This window comes from Myotis daubentonii, chromosome 11 (genome assembly GCF_963259705.1).
Source record: "Myotis daubentonii chromosome 11, mMyoDau2.1, whole genome shotgun sequence".
Classification (NCBI taxonomy): Eukaryota; Metazoa; Chordata; class Mammalia; order Chiroptera; family Vespertilionidae; genus Myotis; species Myotis daubentonii.
This window is the reverse complement of record NC_081850.1, coordinates 74,171,083-74,190,061: the sequence shown is the minus strand read 5'-3', so window position 1 is coordinate 74,190,061 and position 18,979 is coordinate 74,171,083. Positions and strand designations below refer to the sequence as shown.

General features: G+C 62.5%; 1 protein-coding gene across 1 annotated transcript in view; it reads left to right on the top strand.

Moving 5' to 3' along the window:
* Nucleotides 1–1,471: 1,471 nt before the first annotated feature.
* Nucleotides 1,472–18,979, top strand: part of NR5A1 (nuclear receptor subfamily 5 group A member 1) — a 22,646-nt gene continuing 5,138 nt past the window's right edge. Inside the window, 7 exon segments of the mRNA XM_059657984.1 lie at nucleotides 1,472–1,566; nucleotides 3,261–3,377; nucleotides 3,509–3,650; nucleotides 5,969–6,167; nucleotides 6,169–6,595; nucleotides 13,308–13,427; nucleotides 15,269–15,416. Coding sequence (XP_059513967.1) covers nucleotides 3,276–3,377; nucleotides 3,509–3,650; nucleotides 5,969–6,167; nucleotides 6,169–6,595; nucleotides 13,308–13,427; nucleotides 15,269–15,416 — 1,138 coding nt within the window. The 5' untranslated portion in view covers nucleotides 1,472–1,566; nucleotides 3,261–3,275.

Genomic DNA, 18,979 nt, shown 5'->3' with positions numbered 1-18,979 from the left:
CAGGCTGTGCTTACACTGCCGAGTCTTCCTCCACAATGTCCCGCGGACCCCAGTGGGCTCTACCCTAGAGATGGCTACTGCGGACCCCTCCCCCTCCCCCACCCGCCCCGCCTTGCCCCCAGCCTCCTTCACTCCGGGTCAGAGGAGGTGCCCCGCCTGCTTTGCACTTTCTGAGGCCCCTCCCTGTGATTGAGAGCCGGTTCAGAGGCAGAGCCCCCACCCCCAGCTCTGCCAAATGCTGTTCTTTCTCAGGGGCTTGTGGGGGGTGGTGGTCTGCGGCTGTGGCTCTCTCTCCTTCCTCCTCACTGAGATTTGTCCGCAATCTCATGGGAAACGCAGAACCCCTGCTCTAGGGCCAACCTTTTCCATTTCACATTCGGAGAAACTGAGGCTCAGAGAAGCAAAGCGACCAGCCAGAGCTGGCACCGCAAGTGGGCCGCAGCTTCTCCCCTTTGGTCGGGTGGGGTGAGCCAGGGGAGAAGTGGTCTGCCCTGGGTCTCCCGGTCCCGGTCCCAGGACCAAGGTGCCAGCTCCAAGAGCAGCCGGGGCCTCCCATGGGCCCAGACGGGTTGCCTCGCTGCCCTGCATAATTGTTCCAGTTCTCGGCTTGAAGATTTTGGCTTATGACCTCGCGGCTGCTCTGAACACTCTCCGACCCTAGGTGCCTGTGGGGGCAGGGGCAGGATTCGAGACAGATCCTCGGTTTTTTCCGTCTGAAAAAAAGGCAAGTGGCCGGGACATCCCCCAGACCGGCCAGGGGACGCCTTTGTCCCCAGGGCTGCCGGGAGCCCACCCCCACTCCCCCAGGCGGGTACCAGTGCGGAAGGGACCGGGGAAGATTTCTCCCGGGTCTGTCCTCCCCACGCCTCGGAGAACTCACAGGGCGAGAGGACGATGATTCCCATTTTCAGCCGAGCAGCCTGAGGTCCAGGAGGGGAACAGCTGGGTCCAGGCCTCCTGGCTCCATGCTACCGATCGCCTCCCAGTTCAGGCGCGTGCTGTGCCAACACCACTTCGGTTCCTACGAACGCTCACCCTTCCGGAAGCCAGTCATTAGTCCCACTTCACAGATGAGGACACTGAGGACCGGAGAGGCGGGAGGTTTGCTTAAGTCTCCAGTGAGGAAAAGCGGCGGGGCCGGGCGAGACCCCGGTGTGTCGCCTTGAACCCGAGCCGTGGCCACGGCCCCACACGTTCGCCCTTCCCTCTGTCCACGTTACAAAACGACCGGCGCCCGCAGCCGTGGCCCTCGCCGCCTCTAAGCTGGGCTGGCGAGCAGGGGCTGCCTTCTCCCTCCGCCGGCGGGGCCAGGGCTCCCCGGCGCCCAGCACTTGCCCGGATGCCAGGGCGCCCGGCTCCGGGGAACGGGCTGGGGATGGGGGGACCCAGAGGCTGAGGGTAAAGCCGCGAGCCGGGTGGGTGGCGGGGGAGGGCGCGGGCCGGCCGGGGTGGGGAGGGCCGGCCTCCGCCCCCGGATACCGCACGCGCCGCTATAGAAGGGCCGGCCCGGCCCGGCGCGGCGGGTTCGCGCGGCGCGCACTGGCGGCAGAGGGGCCCGGGCCCCAGGTGCGCGGTGGAGCGGCCCTGGAGGCGGCGGGGGCGGGGAGGCGCGGGTGGGGGGAGCGGCCGAGCCCGAGCGGCCGTCATCGCGGGCGAGAGGCGCTGCGCCCGGGTGCGGCTCATCGCCGGCGGCGGCGCGGCCGGGAGGTGCGGGCTCCGCGCGGGTGGGACGCGGGCGCTGCCGCTCGCAGGAGCCGCCAGGTGGGCGCCTCGCGGGCCGCGGCCGCCGTCGTGCCCCTTCTCCATTCGGGGCCCGGGCTCTGCGCTTCGCTCCTGGGGACTTGGACTCTCCGCCCGAGGTCTGCCCCCCGCCTCGGGCTCGGCCCCCGGAGCCCGCGGGGTCTCCGCGCCCGGCGCCCGCCGTCCCCGCGGCGCGCTCTCCGCGTCGCTCCGCCCGACGTCTCGGCCCGGCGGCACCAGCTGCGCCCCGGTCACCGGCACAGCCGCGGGCTTTGTCCCTCCCCGTTTTCGGGCCCTCCGTTCCCGGCACCGTCGTTTGCCGACCCTTTTGGCTCGAGGCCCGTCCGGGTTCGACTCCTCGGGGCCCCGCCTGGGAGCTCGGGCTCCGGTCGGTCGGGCCGTTTTCCGCGCGGCTTCGCGTGCGACCCCCCAGCGGGTGGGCGCCTCGTCTCTCCCGGCTTCTGTCTCTCCGGCTTCTGTCTCTCTGGCTTCTGTCTCTCCCGGCTTCTGTCTCTCCCGGCTTCTGTCTCTCCCGGCTTCTGTCTCTCCGGCTTCTGTCTCTCCCGGCTTCTGTCTCTCCCGGCTTCTGTCTCTCCGGCTTCTGTCTCTCCGGCTTCTGTCTCTCCCGGCTTCTGTCTCTCCGGCTTCTGTCTCTCCCGGCTTCTGTCTCTCCGGCTTCTGTCTCTCCGGGCTTCTGTCTCTCCCGGCTTCTGTCTCTCTGGCTTCTGTCTCTCCCGGCTTCTGTCTCTCCAGCTTCTGTCTCTCCCGGCTTCTGTCTCTCCCGGCTTCTGTCTCTCCGGCTTCTGTCTCTCTGGCTTCTGTCTCTCCCGGCTTCTGTCTCTCCCGGCTTCTGTCTCGTCCAGCACGGGGTCTCCGCGCCGCGTCCACCTCCCAGGTTTCCTCGTCGGCCTCTGCCTGGGCCGCCGATCTCTCTCCTGCTCGTCCTCTCGCTGTCTCGGCTCCGTCTTTCTCTCCATCGTTCTTGTCTCCCCAGTTTGCTCGGGCTCCGCATGACCGCGTCCCCCTCACCGATGTCCGCGCCTGCCGCCGGGCCCTGCCTCCGTGCGCATCCCCAGCCGAGCCCCCTCCGCCCGCCTGCCTCTCCCGGACCTGCTTCCGTGTCCCTGTCCCGGGTGGAGTCCCCGAGCACCGGCCGCTCCCCCGGCTCATTGGCGTCTCCCTCCTGGCCCAGCCCAACTCGTTTTCTTAGAATCGGGGTTTTGTTCCCGGAAGAACGAATCCAATCGAAGCACATCGAATCCGGGGGTCCGGGCTGGGGCCCGGCCGGGGCAGCGCTGGAGGAGCCCCGGGGAAGGACCGGGAGCGCGGGCGGCGCGGGGCCCTGCGGGACAGGCCGGCGCGGGCGGCACAGGGCGCTCCCATGGGCGGCCTGTCTCAGGCGCTCTTGCCCACGGCGCTGTCCTGGGGCCACGGGCCGGACCGAGGTGGGCGCCGTGGGGAGCAGGTCCGCGCGCTGCCAGTCGCCGTCCCGCCCGCGTGACCCCCTCCTCCCTCCGCAGGCGGACGCTGCGGGCATGGACTATTCGTACGACGAGGACCTGGACGAGCTGTGCCCCGTGTGCGGGGACAAGGTGTCGGGCTATCACTACGGGCTGCTCACATGCGAGAGCTGCAAGGTGAGCGGCCTGGGAATGGGCGCGGGCTGTCCCGCGCAGGAGGTGGGAGCGATGGGGACGGCGAGGGGCAGAGCTCCACCGGGGGGCACGGGAGGAGGAGAGGGGCCCGCGCTGACGCCGCTCTCCCCCAGGGTTTCTTCAAGCGCACGGTGCAGAACAACAAGCACTACACGTGCACCGAGAGCCAGAGCTGCAAGATCGACAAGACGCAGCGCAAGCGCTGTCCCTTCTGCCGCTTCCAGAAGTGCCTGACGGTGGGGATGCGTCTGGAAGGTGCGCTCACGGGCGCCGCGGCCTCAGGTGGCCTCAGACCCGAGACCTCCAGCAGAGCAGAGCGGGTGCGGGTGGGTGGGAGGGGGTGAGGGAGGGAGCCACCGGCCCTCCTAAAGTTTCTGGGGCCTGGGGGACACTAGAGCCGATCTCTTGGGAAGGGGTAAGAACTGGCCTCGCTCTGGCCGGGGAGGGATGTAGGCAGGACCAGCCAGAGTTGCGTTAAAACATACCTGCATGTGAACCGCGGGTCCCCAAAGGGCCCAGCAGCACAGGGCAGAGCCCCGCAGAGCTCCTCCCTCTGCGAAAGGTTCTGCAATTCCTGCTCTGACACCCGCCTCCAGCCGGAGTCAGCCTCTCCTTTGCTGGAGGTCAAGTCCCAAGCCTGTCACTTACAGACATTAGGCAAGTTCCGCTCTGAACTGCAGGTTCCCCCGTCTGCAAAATGGGCTTCACACTAGTGCCTGACTCATTGGATGGGTGTGAGGGAATTGTATGAATAGCTCCTAGTACCCTGCCTGGTACATGGGCAATGCTCAACAGGTTTGCTGTTATTATTATCATTCTTGGTCATTATCTGTCTGTCATTGCTGTTTAGCCCTCATTCATACAGCCTACCTGTCCATCCCAACAATTCACTCAGTTCATTCTCTCAGCGGGTGAGATCCGCCCCCCTCCCCATGTTTTTAGCCAGACCTGGAGAGGGCTGGGGAGTGGGGCGCCATTGCCCCCAGAGGTCCCAGGCCCCTCTTATCTCCCCACCCCCACGCCCAGCTCTCAGTTCAGAGGGGAGGAGAGACATTTCAGCAGGAAGGACTCAGGCTTTTTGAGGGTGGACAGGCTTCTACCCTGAGGGCTCCAGCTGAGCTGTTCCCCCAGCAGGCAGCTGTTGGCTAGAGTTTTTAAACAACGAAGAAGGGCCCTAGTGACTCAGAGCTGCAGACCACTGTCTTCCACGCAGTGGTTCTCAACCTGTGGGTCTCGACTCCTGAAAATACATCCTGCATATCAGATATTTACATGACGATTCCTAACAGTGGCAAAATTACAGTTATGAAGTAGCAACGAAAATAATTTTATGGTTGGGGGTCACCACAACATGAGAACTGTATTAAAGGGTCGCGGCATTAGGAAGGTTGAGAAACTCCTGTTCTGTCCCCAAAGCCCGTGTCCCCAGATCCAGGTCCTGAGTGGCCAGGAGAGCTGGTTGCTGTGAGCAGTAGAAACCCCTGGTGGGGCCTGAGGTTTCAGAGCAGGGCTGCCCATCCCTGGCAGCACGGTGGGCTGGGCAGGCCCCCAAGTCCGCCTCTCCCTCCACCTCTCCCTCCTGCTCCCTCCCCCTTCCCAGAGCCCAGGGTGGGGTCCCTGTCGGAGCAGGGGCTGGACTGCACTGGAGCTTCAGAGATGCGACCTTTAGGTCTGGCTGGTGACATATTCTGGGCCAGGCAGAGGGACACCTTGTCAGCAAGGGAGGTCCCTTCCCCCAGCACAGAGCCTGGACAGCCCTAAACTGAGCTTCAAATTTTTTTAAAATATATTTTATTGGTTTTTCACAGAGAGGAAGGGAGAGGGATAGAGAGTTAGAAACATCGATGAGAGAGAAACATCGATCAGCTGCCTCCTGAACACCTCCTGCTGGAGATGTGCCCGCAACCCAGGTACATGCCCTTGACCGGAATCGAACCTGGGACCCTTCAGTCTTCAGGCCGACGCTCTATCCACTGAGCCAAACCAGTCAGGGCTGAGCTTCAAATTTGAAAGCGAACATGAGTCATTTTGCAACAGGGGTTTGTCAGAGTTAACTAGTCAGTCAGTGAGCAGCTGGATACTGGAGTCAGCTGCGAGCAAAGTTGCCCAGTCCCTACTTCCCGTCACTGTCTCCCTGCCGGTCCCTGTGCTGGGGACCTGACCCGTTGCAAAGCCCCCAGGAGCTCTCAGCCTGGGCCCCATGGCTGGATGCCACTCAGCAGGATGAGAGTGGGCAAGGGGCAGGACATCCAGGGCTAGGAATCCAGGAATGCTTCCTGGAGGTGGTGACCTGAGGGCTGGGTGTTCATCAGGCAGACGAGAAGGAAAGGGTTTGAGGCAAAAGGACTATCAAAGGGAGGGTGGAGGAAGTGCCAGGCTGAGGAGCAGAGAGATGAATATGGTGGAGTGGAAAGAACACAGGGTCTTGTGAGGGACCCCCTAGAAAGGGGAACAGGGCCCGAGGGAGCCATCACAGGGTCCTGAGCTGGGAGTGACACAGACAGAGCTGTTTGGGAAAGACCTGGAGTGGGTGGTCTGGAGGGTGAGCCTGACCCCCCCCCCCCTGCCCACAGCTGTCCGTGCTGACCGCATGCGTGGTGGCCGGAACAAATTTGGGCCCATGTACAAGCGGGACCGGGCCCTGAAGCAGCAGAAGAAGGCACAGATTCGAGCCAATGGCTTCAAGATGGAGACAGGCCCCCCAGCGGGGGTGCCCCCACCCCCCCCCACCCCCACCGGACTACTTGCTACCCCCTGGCCTGCATGCGCCGGAGCCCAAGGGCCTGGCCTCTGGGCCACCTGCTGGGCCACTGGGCGACTTTGGGGCCCCAGCACTGCCCATGGCCGTGCCTGGTACCCACGGGCCCTTGGCCGGCTACCTGTATCCTACCTTCCCTGGCCGTGCCATCAAGTCCGAGTACCCAGAGCCCTACGCCAGCCCGCCACAGCCCGGGCCGCCCTATGGCTACCCAGAGCCCTTCTCCGGAGGGCCTGGCGTGCCTGAGCTCATCCTGCAGCTGCTGCAGCTGGAGCCAGATGAGGACCAGGTGCGGGCGCGCATCCTGGGCTGCCTGCAGGAACCGACCAAAGGCCGCTCCGAACAGCCTGCGCCCTTCAGCCTGCTGTGCAGGATGGCTGACCAGACCTTCATCTCCATCGTCGACTGGGCACGCAGGTGCATGGTCTTCAAGGAGCTGGAGGTGAGTCCCTCATCCCACCTGCCTGGCAGCTGGCTCTGGGGTGTCCTCTTGGCTGCCCAAGCCTCAGTCTCGGTCACCCCTGGGAGGGGGCCGTCCTGCCCACTGGCTAAGGCCCTGTCTGGCAGCAGGAGGCACGAGGAGCATTTCTGGTCCTTTGCAGCCTTCCTTGCCTCCCCACTCCTCTCCTCCCTCTCTCTCCTCTATTTTTTTGAGTCTCTATCTTTCACAGCCTTTGCTGCTTTTATCTCTGCCTCTCTCTCCTTCTTCCCTTCTCCCTCTCTCTCTCCCTCTCCTGGGTGTGCTGTCTCTCTGCTTCCCTGAGTTTCTCCAGCCCTTTTTGTCTCCCTGTCTTTTTCTCTCCTAGTCTGGGTCTCTACAGGCCCTGATCTCCCTTCCTCTGAGACCCTAGGCTCCCAAAGGGCCAGCGGAGTCCTGGGAGACGGTCTCAGACTGCCCCAGCCCAACATCAGGGAGAGGGTCCACCCCCCCTGTCTCTCCCTTTGGAGAAGCCACCAAGCCCCGCCAGCCTCGGATGTCATAGGTGGGAGTCTCAGTGTCTCGGAGCTTGGAATGCTCATGGGCCTGATTCCCAGCCAAGGTGACGGGGCTTATTGTCCCTGCCTCTCTCGTGCACAGTGGTCGGTCCCATGGGTATGTGTATCTGCGTGTTTGTGTGTGTGTGTGTGTGGGGGGGGGGGGAGCGAGTGCGAGGGCAGGTGGAGATTGCAGGGCCTGCACAATCCGGAGGAGGCCGGCTTCCTCCACTGCTCAGCCCTCCACCCGCCGGGGCTGAGGTACCTGCAGCTAAAGCGGCAGGAGAAACTGAAGCCAGACGAGGAAGAACTTGCCAGTCACCTTTGCCCAGTGGTTTGAAGGGCCCAGGGCCTGGCAGCTGTCCCTCTAGCACCCTGACTCCCTATGATCAGAGTGTGCTGCCAACCTCAGAGGCACCCCAAATCCAGCCAAGGCCCGACACCCTGGCTGGGCACAGGCCCTCGTTAGCCCAGGCCTATTGGTGTTTGCCTTGCCTGGGCTGGCCCTCCTAGCTGTTCCGGGGCGGGGTGTAAACAGCAGGACCCGTCGCCCTCCCTGCTGGGGCCACGGCAGCCTTGGGCAGCACTCAGTGCTGACGCCACTCAGGCCTGGGCTTCCTCCAGGGGCAGGTGGCCGGATGGGCCGGGGCGCTGCCCGCCGGGCTGGGCATGGGGGGGGCAGATGAGGTGAGGATAGGCACGGAGCCCTTGAGGCATCATGGGGCCGGAGGCCTTGGTGACTCTGGGAGTCAAGAACCGGCGGTGATTCGATAGCCAAGGGCCTATCTTGGCTGAGGCCTGGGGACATGCCAGGTGTCATGGGTGGGTGGGTCTTTTCACCCCTGCCTCCCATCTAGGCTGCCCTCATAGATGGGACAGGAGACAGGGCCTTGAACAGCCCCACCTGCCTGCTACTCATGGCTGGAGGCCCTGGTGGGGATGAGGACCCAGGACCCTTGGGTTGGTGGCCAGACCTCCCATGAGCCCCTTGTGCAGAAGGGAGGAGGAGCAGAGCATTCCCGGCCTTCCAGAACCCTGGATCCAGGGGCAGGGCACTTCCTCTGGCCGCCTTCCTAGTCTCTCGGGGTTTTTCACGCAGGATGGGAAGGGCTTTTGTCCCAGCTTTGCTGAGTGTTTTTTCCTGCTTCTGGTTTCTCTGTGGTCCAAACCTTCCTGCTTCCCCTTCCCAGAGTCTCTGAATTGAGCCCAGGAATCTGAACCATGGTCCCCACCCTCTGTAAGGGAGCCTTGCAGATACGTACCAGCCCGGCCCTTAGAGGGCCCCTCAGGAGCCACAAAGAACTCGTTTCCCACTGGGCCACCTCCCACAGGAGGGGAGACAGAGAAGTGGGAGGGTTGCTGAGTGACCTGTCCTCCCTTTTGGCCGACCGTGCATCCCCCTGGCTCCAGGCAGGGTATATTTCAGCAGACAGCAAAGGGGGCTCCCTAGCTCTGGGAGCCGGGCAGCCCTTGAGCTGGATGCTGGGCACCTTGGACCCAGGAGGCTGCCAAACTAGAGGAGGAGACAGACGTGCCTGCAGATGAGGCCCACACAGGGCGCCCAGGGCCCTGAGAGCAATGGAAAGGGACCCAGGGAGCCCAGCGGGAGAGTGGAACGCCCTAAAGAAGTTAGGGCAGGTTTCTTTGGTCCGTGCTTTTCCAGAACACACCTGAGAAGGTGCAGGCATTTCAGCAAGTGGGAGCACATAGGCTAAGGCCCAGTGGGAGCACACAGGAAGGCATCCTGTGTCAGGGAGCTCCAGGGGGGCCGTGAGGCGGGGCTGGAGAGGTTGGCAGGGCCAGAAGCAGAGCTTGGACCAGTGGGTGATGGGCCAGGCTGGCTGGAGCCCCACACCCTCTTCCCCGGGGCCAGTCGGCTCTCTGTGAAGCTAATGACGTCCCAATGTTTAGCGAAGGCCTGGGTCTTTGCTGCGCTGTCAGAGGTGCTGGGGGCTCAGATGTTGGGGCTCCAGATGCCCCTTTGGGGTTCTCCTCCTCCATCCTGTCTCTCAGCTTGGATGTCCCTCTGCCTCCATTTTTCCATCTCACACATCACGGCCTGTTAGGTCTGACAGTGGCACTGAAGTGAATAGCAACAGCCAGAATCAGAGAGACCTGTGTTCAAGTCCCCGCTCTGCCACTTTCCAGGTGTGCGGCTTTGGGCAAGTCACTTTACTCCTCCAGAGCTCCACTTCCTTATCTGTAAAATGGGGAGAGTTGAAACAGATTCCACCCTGTAGGGCTGTTGTAAGGATTTAGTGAGCGAGGAGGGTAGAGCATGTAGCACCGGGAGCAGCGTTCCCCTCCTGGCCGGCTTCTTTGCTGCTCCGTGATTCACTGTGTGCGTACAGGCGGCGTACGGCCTGGTTTAGGAAGTGTGGGGAGACACCTGGAGACCATGCTCCCTGGGCACTGGAGTTCTGGGAGGAGACGGGGCCCACCTGGCCCTGGCCAGGTAGCGGAAACCCACCTGTACCTGCTGCTCAGTCGGGGGCAGTGCACAAGCCCAGCCGGCCAGCCTGTCTGGACAGCTCCCAGGAAGGACAGGCTGGGGGGGATGCAAGATAGAAATCAGCGAGAGGAGGCGAGGGCCAGGAGTGCCTAATGACCCATCTCGACATCACCTCACCCCGACATCCAGCTCCGAGGCCCCCGACTGGCAACAGGTTTCACTGCTCAGATATATGGCTTCATCTAAGCGGCAGTAACTCTGTCAGTCCTGGACTGACAAACGGCGGGCCCGCCAGCCACTGGGCCGGAGAGCGCCGTGGCCAGCCCGTGGCATGTCAGCCGCTGGAGAATTACAGAGCCCACTGGCCTTCAGCCGCCAGACCAGCCGGACCCCAGGGGGCTCTGGAGGGGGGCCTGCTGGGAGGGAGGTCAGCTCTGCACCCATAAATACCCCGTCTCCGAGGCAGGCTGCAAGTGTCAAGGCTCCAGGAAGATTTGTGGCCGACAGCAGGAGGGACGGGTAGTGGTGGGCCGGGCGACAGGCCAGGCTGATGAGGGACCCCAGGGCCTGGGCGGCCAACGCCTTGTTCCCCGGGCGGCAGGGCGGACTGGGGCAGAGGAGGAGCCTTTTGCTTCGGGAGAAACTTGTGGAAGGTGGAACCAGCCCTCTTTGGTTAAGTGAGCCTCTTAGCCACCTGCTTTCCCATGGAGAGGGGCTGGCGGCTGCGGCCTCTGGTGTTTTTATTTTAATAGAAAAAGAAGAGTGTGTGTGTTCATCTGTGTGGGGAGGTTGGTGTCTTTATGTGTCCATCTGTCCATGGAGGGGAGGCGCGCGTGAAGAGTCTGTCAGGAAAGACTGCTCGGCTGGGGGCACTGCCGTGGCCCCCAGAGCCCTCCGACCAACGGCACTGCGGCCGCTCGTTTTCTCTGACCCAAAGAGGCTAGGAACTCGGCACAGAGACGGACGGGTGGCCCAGTGGGAAGTCATACAAAGGGCACTGGGCGCCAAAGCTTAGCCACCGTGGTGCCTGCCTGCGCCCCTGCAGCTCCTATCACCCGCTGGGCAGGGCCACCCCCACCCCGGGCCTGAGGCCTGGGTACAGAGTCTGCGGCAGGGCTTGGCCCGCGGGTCACGGTGACCCCTTCTGCTTTCTGCCCGGGCTCAGCCCGCTTATCTCCTAATTCTCCCCCTTATCTCTCGCTCTTCCCTCTTCCCACCCCCTGTTCCTCCTAACCAGGCACAAGGGTGTCTGCTCCCGAGGGCCCCATGGGCGGGGGCAGAGCCCAGCCCTGCATGTCCTCCCTTCTCCTCTGCCTCCAACGGGGTCACCCAGGTTGGCCAGTGTGACTCCTGGGCTGGTCCCAACTACTTGGGCCTCAGGCAGTTCCCGGCCCCCTCCCCCTCCCAACATGAGCCCAGTTCGGGGGCATCTGGGCAGAGCCCAGCTCCCCATGTTGCCCGAGGCGAGCCTCCGTGTCCTTCTCTGGAATAGAGAAGGGGTGAGGGGTCCGGCTGAGCCGGGGTCGGGGCCTGGTCGTGGGCGCCCGCCAAGCCTTGCCTCCTCCCTGGGGTGGGTGGGGAGGCCTCCTGCCAGGTCTCTGGGCCTGGCCCCTGCGGAGGACAGAGGAGGCGAGACAAGGAGGTTTCGTGCTTCACCCTTGCGCTGTGGCTGAGCTGGGGGACCCCTGGCTGGGTTCCTGTTCTGACAATAATGGGGCTCTAGGAAGAACTTGGTCCCGAGAGGAGAGAGAGGTTTGGGTTCTTGACATGAAGATGGGATGAGGCTGGGAGGCTGGGGACTCAGTGCAGGACAGAGACTGACCCCCTCCTGTCCTCAGCCATGTGCGCTGGGGAAGGGCGGGCAGGGAGGCCTGGCTGCGTGTCCTGCTGCTCACTTTGCTCTTTGCCCACTTCGTGTTGCCCAGGACTGCCCCCAGGAGAGGAGGGGAACAGAGAGGAGGAGGGGCTTCTACCCCACAGAAGAGAAAGCTCAGGCCAGGGGCTGCCTGGCCCCTCTGCCCTCCGGGTTGGGGTGGCTCCTCTGTGCTCTGTGGCTGTCTTGGGGAGCACATGCTTGTCCATCAACTGCTCACTGACACCTCCTCTGGGGGCCCAGTCCTGCCTTCCCAGGTCCCACAGGTACCAGGGAAACAGAGGCAAGAATAATGCCATCAGATGTGGCAGGTGCCACATCCAGAGGACGGTGAGGGCACCGAGCGAGGAGGAAGGATTGGTGAGGGCTTCCTGGGGGAGGCAAAGAGCCTGCATGAAACCCTGGGCGGCAAGGGCGGGTCTCAGTCCATGCTGGTGGCTAGGAGCACCATCTGCGACCAGACAGAGCTGTGTGACCCTCTGTGGACATCTGCGGGCTCATACCGCTCTCCACAGATGGGACAACAGTTACCCAGCCTCAGGGTTATGGAGCTGCAGCCCAGCGGCTGCCAGCTGTCATGGTTTGTGTTCGCTCTAGGGCGGCACCCGGGAAGGTGCCCAGAGGTATCTGCTGGTCGATGGTGGCTGGCTGGTGAGCTGCAGAGGCTGAGAGGGACCGGGGTCTGTGCTGTGCCTTCCTATTTCAGTGATGGCGAACCTATGACACGCGTGTCAGAGGTGACACGCGAACTCATTTTTTGGTTGACTTTTTTTTGTTAAATGGCATTTAAATATATAAAATAAATATCAAAAATGTAAGTCTTTGTTTTACGATGGTGGCAAAGATCAAAAGATTTCTACATGTGACACGGCACCAGAGTTAAGTTAGGGTTTTTCAAAATGCTGGCACGCCGAGCTCAAAAGGTTCGCCATCACTGTTCTAGGGTGACCTACAGCCCCAGTGCCGGCTCTGAACAACCAGGAGGGCTCAGGATTTGTCACTGTGGGGCGTAGTGCACTGAGAGCAGCAGCTATGGCCCTGGCCTGTGATCCCAGGAGGGTCCCTCACCCTCTCCAGGAGGTTTACATCAGGGCGTCCCTCCTGGCTTTCTCCTCACGTGGCTCTGAGTACCGCCCTCCCCCAGCTAGGAGTGTCCACTCTGGCCATGTTGAATGCATGACTCCCCAGAGCACAGGGGCGCTTGCCCAGGGCAGTCCCCGCCCTTGCACCGAGTGCCGGACCGCAGCCTGAGTGTTTACAGTCTGTGCTGTTCCTGCTCAGCGGTCAGACCTCTGCCATCACTCCTGCGGCGGGGCCGATGGCCTTCCTTTCTTGTCCTGGGCCCGAGGGCTCTGCTCGAGGCCCAGGGAAATCCCTCTGTTTTCTCTTCATGAGTGATTGGAGCTGCTAGAGATGTGACCACAGGCCAGATGGGCACAAGTTCAAATTAATATTGCTCTTCCCTTGCATTTGAATGAGCCCTTCTCAAAGCACTCCGGTGGCTAAGCGCACCAGCATGGATTGAGTGCTGTGTGCCAGGCCGCTTCCTCATACGCTGCCCATTTTACAGATGAGACCACTGAGGCCCAGAAAGGTTACAGAACTCGCTGAAGGTCATACAACTTGTAAGAGGCAGAGCCGGGGCCTGCAGCCGGCCCTCCTATTCTTTTGCTAGAGCCCTGCCGCACTTTGAGGAAGTAGACAGGTGGGCAGGCTGGGCACAGAGAAGTTGAGCAGCTTGCCCAGGTCCCATACCCAGTGGAGCCTCAGCACTGAGAGTTGGAGGAGGAGGGTGAGAGGAAGGTCCCCAGCCAGGCCGTGCTGGATGCAGACCCGTGCGCCGCCTCCTTGCAGGTGGCCGACCAGATGACGCTGCTGCAGAACTGCTGGAGCGAGCTGCTGGTGTTCGACCACATCTACCGCCAGATCCAGCACGGCAAGGAGGACAGCATCCTGCTGGTCATCGGGCAGGAGGTGACCGACGCTGTGCCCTGCCCCAGCCCACTGGGCACTCCCAGGATTCCGGGCCCACAAGAGGTCCCAGGCCTCTCCAGGGCTGGCCCTGGGCACCCTGAATATCCGCCCATTTCCCCCAGTTCATGGGACACCCACCAGTCCGACCTCCCTCTGACCGGCCCTGGCCGTGGCCTTGAGAGGAGGCAGCCTCTGGGAGCCCTGCTCTGGGGGAAGCAGCTCTGGGGTGTTGGGAGGGTTGGGGACACTCTAGGAGGAGGTGATGGTGGTTCCAGGTCTTGGTGGTACAAAGTGATGGTGGAACCAGTTAGTAAAAGGTATTGGGGATATCCTCACCTCCACACAGGCAGAGGGGAGAGCATGGGGAAAGGCTGAGAGGGACATTGGGAACTCCTGAGCCCCCAGGAGCCACTGGTATGCTGGACTGTGGGTTTGGGGGACCCTGCGGGTGGAGCACAAGGTAAGAGATAAGGCTGGAGAGGTTGCTAGGGGCTAGATTGGGCAAGACTTTGCAGGCCCTAAATCCTGAGTGAGTGAGTGAGTGAGTGAGTGACTGAATGAATGAACAAACAGAGGTGTCTGGGCCCCAAAGAGCCGTAGTCAGATTTGGGCCCCCCTAGAGCAGGGAATTGGCACTAAGATGGGAGCCCGGGGTATAGACACTCCTGAGATGGAGGGGGAGCAAGGGGACAGATTCTAGTGGGGAAGGACACAGCCAGGTGTGAGGGGCACAGGAGGGGGCAAGATGGGAGGTGAGGAAGTGAGGCAGCATCTACTGCTTAGATGCCAGGCACCTGGCGGGCACCATTCCAGGAGGAGGATGGCCAGCTGGTGAGAGGAGGAGGACGGAGGGAGGAAGAAGGGCCCAGCCTGGCGGAGGGCGGAGCACCTCGCAGGCAGGGGCAGAGGGAAGGAGGAGCAGGCTTCCCAGAAGCTCCTGGGGGGGTGGGAGACGGGCCCTCTCTTGCCCCTGCCTCCGCCCCGGGCCCTGGTCCTTCTGTCCATCCTCAGCGCTCACCCTGGGTGTCAGGCCAGGGGAATGCTGGTCCCACGGGCGTGGCTTTGAGACCACCTGTGAATGCAAATGAAGAGTCTGAGGTGTGAGTGTGAGTGTGTCAGCCGTGCCAGCACGCAGGTGGAAGTCTCGGAGGCCATGGGAATGTCCTGTATTTTATTGTGCAAATATCTCCACGCACATAAATGTGTGGGTATCAAGATCTGCCTGTCACCATGTCAGCGGGAACACAGATATGGGCATGTCTGTCTGTGTTGCCCTGATGTGACCATACCGGGGTGTGTGTGTGTGTGTGTATGTGTGTTCACTTCATGAAGTGAGTGGATGACCCTGTGAGTGTGTGAGAACGTGAGCTGAGGCCCCTTCCCCAGCCGAGGGTGGGCGCGTGGGACCCAGGCAGCCGTGTGGCCCCACCCACGTGTGTCCAGGCAGACCTGCCCCCACGCCCCGCACAGCGTGGCATTCGCTTGCAGACACAGCACAAAACACAAAAGCAGCGCGCACCCCTGGGCCTGGCAGCAGGCCTTTGTGTGTGAAGGACCCTTCAGTCTCCCTCTGCACACACCTGCCCGGTGTCAACTCTGCTGCTACAGGGCCCTGAGCTTGCCAGGCGGGCGTGTGAGGAGGGCTGGGAAGCTCGGGCCCTGGGTGTTGGGACTGGGAGGGCTCCTGGGGCCTGTGGAGAGGCTGCCCTGCCTGGCACAGCTCCACGGCTGGGCACACGGACCCCCAGCCTCCACCGGAGGCCTCCCACCACGCCCTCCCCAGTCCCTGATGAGAGCTCCTGCCCGTGCCCGCCGCCCTGACCCCAGGTCTGCCCGCCCAGGTGGAGCTGAGCACGGTGGCCGCCCAGGCCGGCTCCCTGCTGCACAGCCTGGTGCTGCGGGCGCAGGAGCTCGTCCTGCAGCTGCACGCGCTGCAGCTGGACCGCCAGGAGTTCGTCTGCCTCAAGTTCCTCATCCTCTTCAGCCTCGGTGAGTGGCAAGGGTTTGGGGAGGTGGCTGGGCTGGCCCTGAGGGGGCTGTGTGCTGGGGGCTCAGGGGGGCAAAGACCCTCCCTCCGTGAGGGGACCTGCTCTGACAATGGGGGTTGCTGTCTCTCGGGCCTCAGTTTCTCTCTTTGAAAGTAGAGTGGGCCAAGATGATGTCTAGGACTGGCCCTTTATGAAATGCCGACCCCTTCTGAGAGTTCGGTGAATTCCCAGCTGAAAGGCGGAGACAAGTGCCCCTGCCACCTCCAGGGAACACCGTGCGGTTCCTGGAGCTTCTGTGCCCTGGTCTCCTCCTGGGGTCCCTGTTTTTCCCAGTTTCCTGTTCTTCGGGGGGGAGGGGGTGCCTCCAAATTCTGACTCTGAGCTCTTTGGGGCCCAAACACCTTTGCCCATTCGTCCATTCATTCATTCTACAAACTTTCGCTGAGCAACTGCCCTGTGCAAGCACCAAGGATACGCAATGAACGAAAAGACCCAAATCCCTCTCTGCAAGGAGCTGACCTTCTCCTGGGGGGAGAGGCAATGAGCAGGAGATGTCGGCTCAAATATATAAATTGGTGGATGCTTAGTGAAATGATAGCCTGAAAGATTGCGGTAAGCGCTAAGGAGGGGGAAATGCAGGGAAGGGGGAGAGGGCGAGCCCAGCCACCCGTGTGCCCCGCGCCCCAAGGCTCTGGGGTTGCCTCCGTTGCCTTCCCTACCCGCCCAGCCTGTGCTGCTCCAGTCTCCAGCGTCCTCTCGGCTCTCAGCAGGGTGGCCTCCTTCCGTCCTCCCTCTCCCAGCAAGCCATCTCCATCCACGGTCCTCCCTGTGCCCAGCGATGCTGCGAACATAGAGGTTTCCCTTACTCTCAGGTGGCTCCCCGTCCAGGCAAGGCCTTCAGCCAGTCATCAGGACTGGACAGAGACATGGGGGACCCAGGGTGGGGAACAAGGACTCTGCCTGGTAGGCTTCCTGGAAGAGGGACATCTGAGCAGGGCCTCAGAGGATGCGTAGGAGTTGGCTGGGGGGGATAAACCTTTCTCAGAGGCGTCGGTGGGATGGAAGGTTGGAACAGGGGCATGAATGCCTCCTCACCCGGGGAGGAGGCAGGATTTGAGACTTAGTCTTTGTGGCAGATGGCTTCATAGGCACAGCCTGGCAAGGGTGTGCCTACCCAAGAGTGGGGGTGTTGGGGAAGAGGTGGGCTGGAGAGGGGATTGTGGAGCGTTGGCTGTGCTCAGTCCATGGCCGGGGGACTGGGTGCCTGGGCTGGTAGCTGAGGGCTCATCTGCAAGGCTGCAGGGTTTGGTAGGGGACAGCCATGGTGGGGCTGGGGTTTGAATCTTGAGCAGCCGGCTAGGAGGGTGACCTGAGGCCCTCGGAGGAGCCGCAGGGGCGCAGGCCAGGCTGGCTCCAGCAGGGGGAAGCCCCCCTTCCTCTGCCCTCAGTGGTACCCTCCTCCCAACCTTGCTGAGAGCTGCCGGGCTCGGGGCCTGGCTCAGGCCGAAGCCGTGGACGGCTGTGGTTGGGGATGTGGAGGCTCCAGGAGCGTGGTGTGTGTGCGCGCCTTTGTGTTGGTGTCTTCGTTTTCCCACAAGTGCAGACTGTGGGCTTCTGAGGCTCCTGTTCTTGTGGGTCACACTGTGGAGACTGAGTGTGACTGGGGAGTGACGCGGGAGGGGGGGAGGGCTTTGGACTGCTGGGTGGTGCTTGGGTGCAGGGGGCCGTAGCCTGGGCGTGTGGGCTCTGTGGCAGTCTGGGTGGTGTGTGAGGCGACCTGACCGCCATCAGGAGGCCACCAGGAAGGTCCCGGGGAGGGTTGGTGGAGGGGGTGCTGCCGGCCACCCACCCTGGTCCCTCCATCTGTCCTTGGACACGCCCTGCAGGACAGGGACCATGTCGTGGCTTTCAGGCTGCCCGGGCCTGAGGCCCACGCCCTGTGGCCCCAGCCGCCTTCCCACCAAAGCCCAGGCGCTGGGGCTGCTGGGTCCAGCAGACCCCTGGTCTCCAGCAGGAGATCCACCCAGAGGCCAGCACAGCTGAGCCCAGCCCTCTCCCCGAGGCCAGGCGAGGCGCCATGCTCAGAGCCCGGAGTGCCCGCCCCTTCACGCTAACCTTCATCCTGTTTTCCGGAGGAGGCAGCTGAGGCCTGAGAGCCCGCGAGTCCACAGAGCTTGTGGGACCAGGCTGGAGGGGTGGGGTGGAGGAGGGGTGTGTGTGTGTGTGTGTGTGTGCGCGCGCGTGCTATGTGTGCACTCATGCCAGGCAGGATGCGGTGGTGATTAGCAATGGGAACTAAATCTGGATTCTAAATCTGGACTCTCTCGGGCTGTGTGCCCTTGAGGAAGTCACTGCCCTCTCTGAGCCTCTCTTGCCCTGTCCTAATAATCCTTAACTTGCTACGAGGATTGAATGAGAGAATTCCCTCGGAATGTGTGCCAGTATTGCCTTCATCATGACCATCATTATTAAGTTAATGAGCAAATGGACAGGTTAATGGATGGAGTGAATGAATGAGCGCGTCGGTCTCCATCTTCACTGCACGCCGTGTGTCTGGCACAGGGCCTGGCCTTTGGGGCTGAGGTGGCTGGGGGAGAGCACCGGGCCTGGCAGGCCGGAAACCCTAGCGAGGTTGGGGCTACGGGAGGATGAGGCCCCAGGGCCTGGGCCTGCGGGAGCTCATGGAGGGCAGGAGAGAGGAGGCCACGTGAGCCGTGTGCAAGGCCTTGAATGCCGGGCCCAGTGCCTTGACCCTTCCCTAGGGAAGGACCGTCAGCTGGCGTCACAGGACCAAGCCTGCAGTTAGCAAGGTGCTTCCCACGCAGCCTGGGAAAGGGCCGAGCCCTGCGGGCGGGAGGGCCACGTGGAGAAATCTGGGCATGATGAGGGGGGAGATTTTCCCAGAGTCTGGGAAGTGAGAGGGGGCTCCTCCATGACCACCAGAGCTGGGTGCCCAGACCTCCAGCTGGCATGTGGGCATCCCCCTTCCTGGGCTGCGCAGCCTGGACCTGGGTGATGCCTGCCCCCCCCCACCCCCGCCCCCCCGCCCGCTCAGCACCCCCTTCTCGCCTGCCTCCGCAGAAGGGTGCCATTTGGTGTCTAAATAGCCGTCTCAGGCAGGCGAGGAGGCAGGTAAGGAGGTTTAATTAGAATTAGTGCCTCTCTCCTGGCAATCACGGTGTTTATGAAGATGGCCCGGCGGGCTTTGTTCCCCAGAGGACTTAATCGAAGCTTAATGGATTGACCTAACATTCGATTTCCTGACTTCCATTGAGGCGGAGGCAGCAGCATTCCCTTAAGCGTTTGCAATTTACCCACTGCTCCGCGCCAACAAAAGGCAGCCTGAATAGCAGCCCCACTCGAGGGGCCATTGTGCGCGGGGGCGCCTGCCTGAGTCACCACTATTGGGACAACATTCTTTATGCCTCGCTGGAATGAAAGGATTATTCAAATATTCAATTAAACCGTGAAAAGGGGGCTTTGCTGAGAACCTGGGGGCCCCCAGCTCCGCAGAGCTAGCGGGCTGCTCTCCGAGGCGAGGCGGGGGTGCCATCTCCCGGCCCC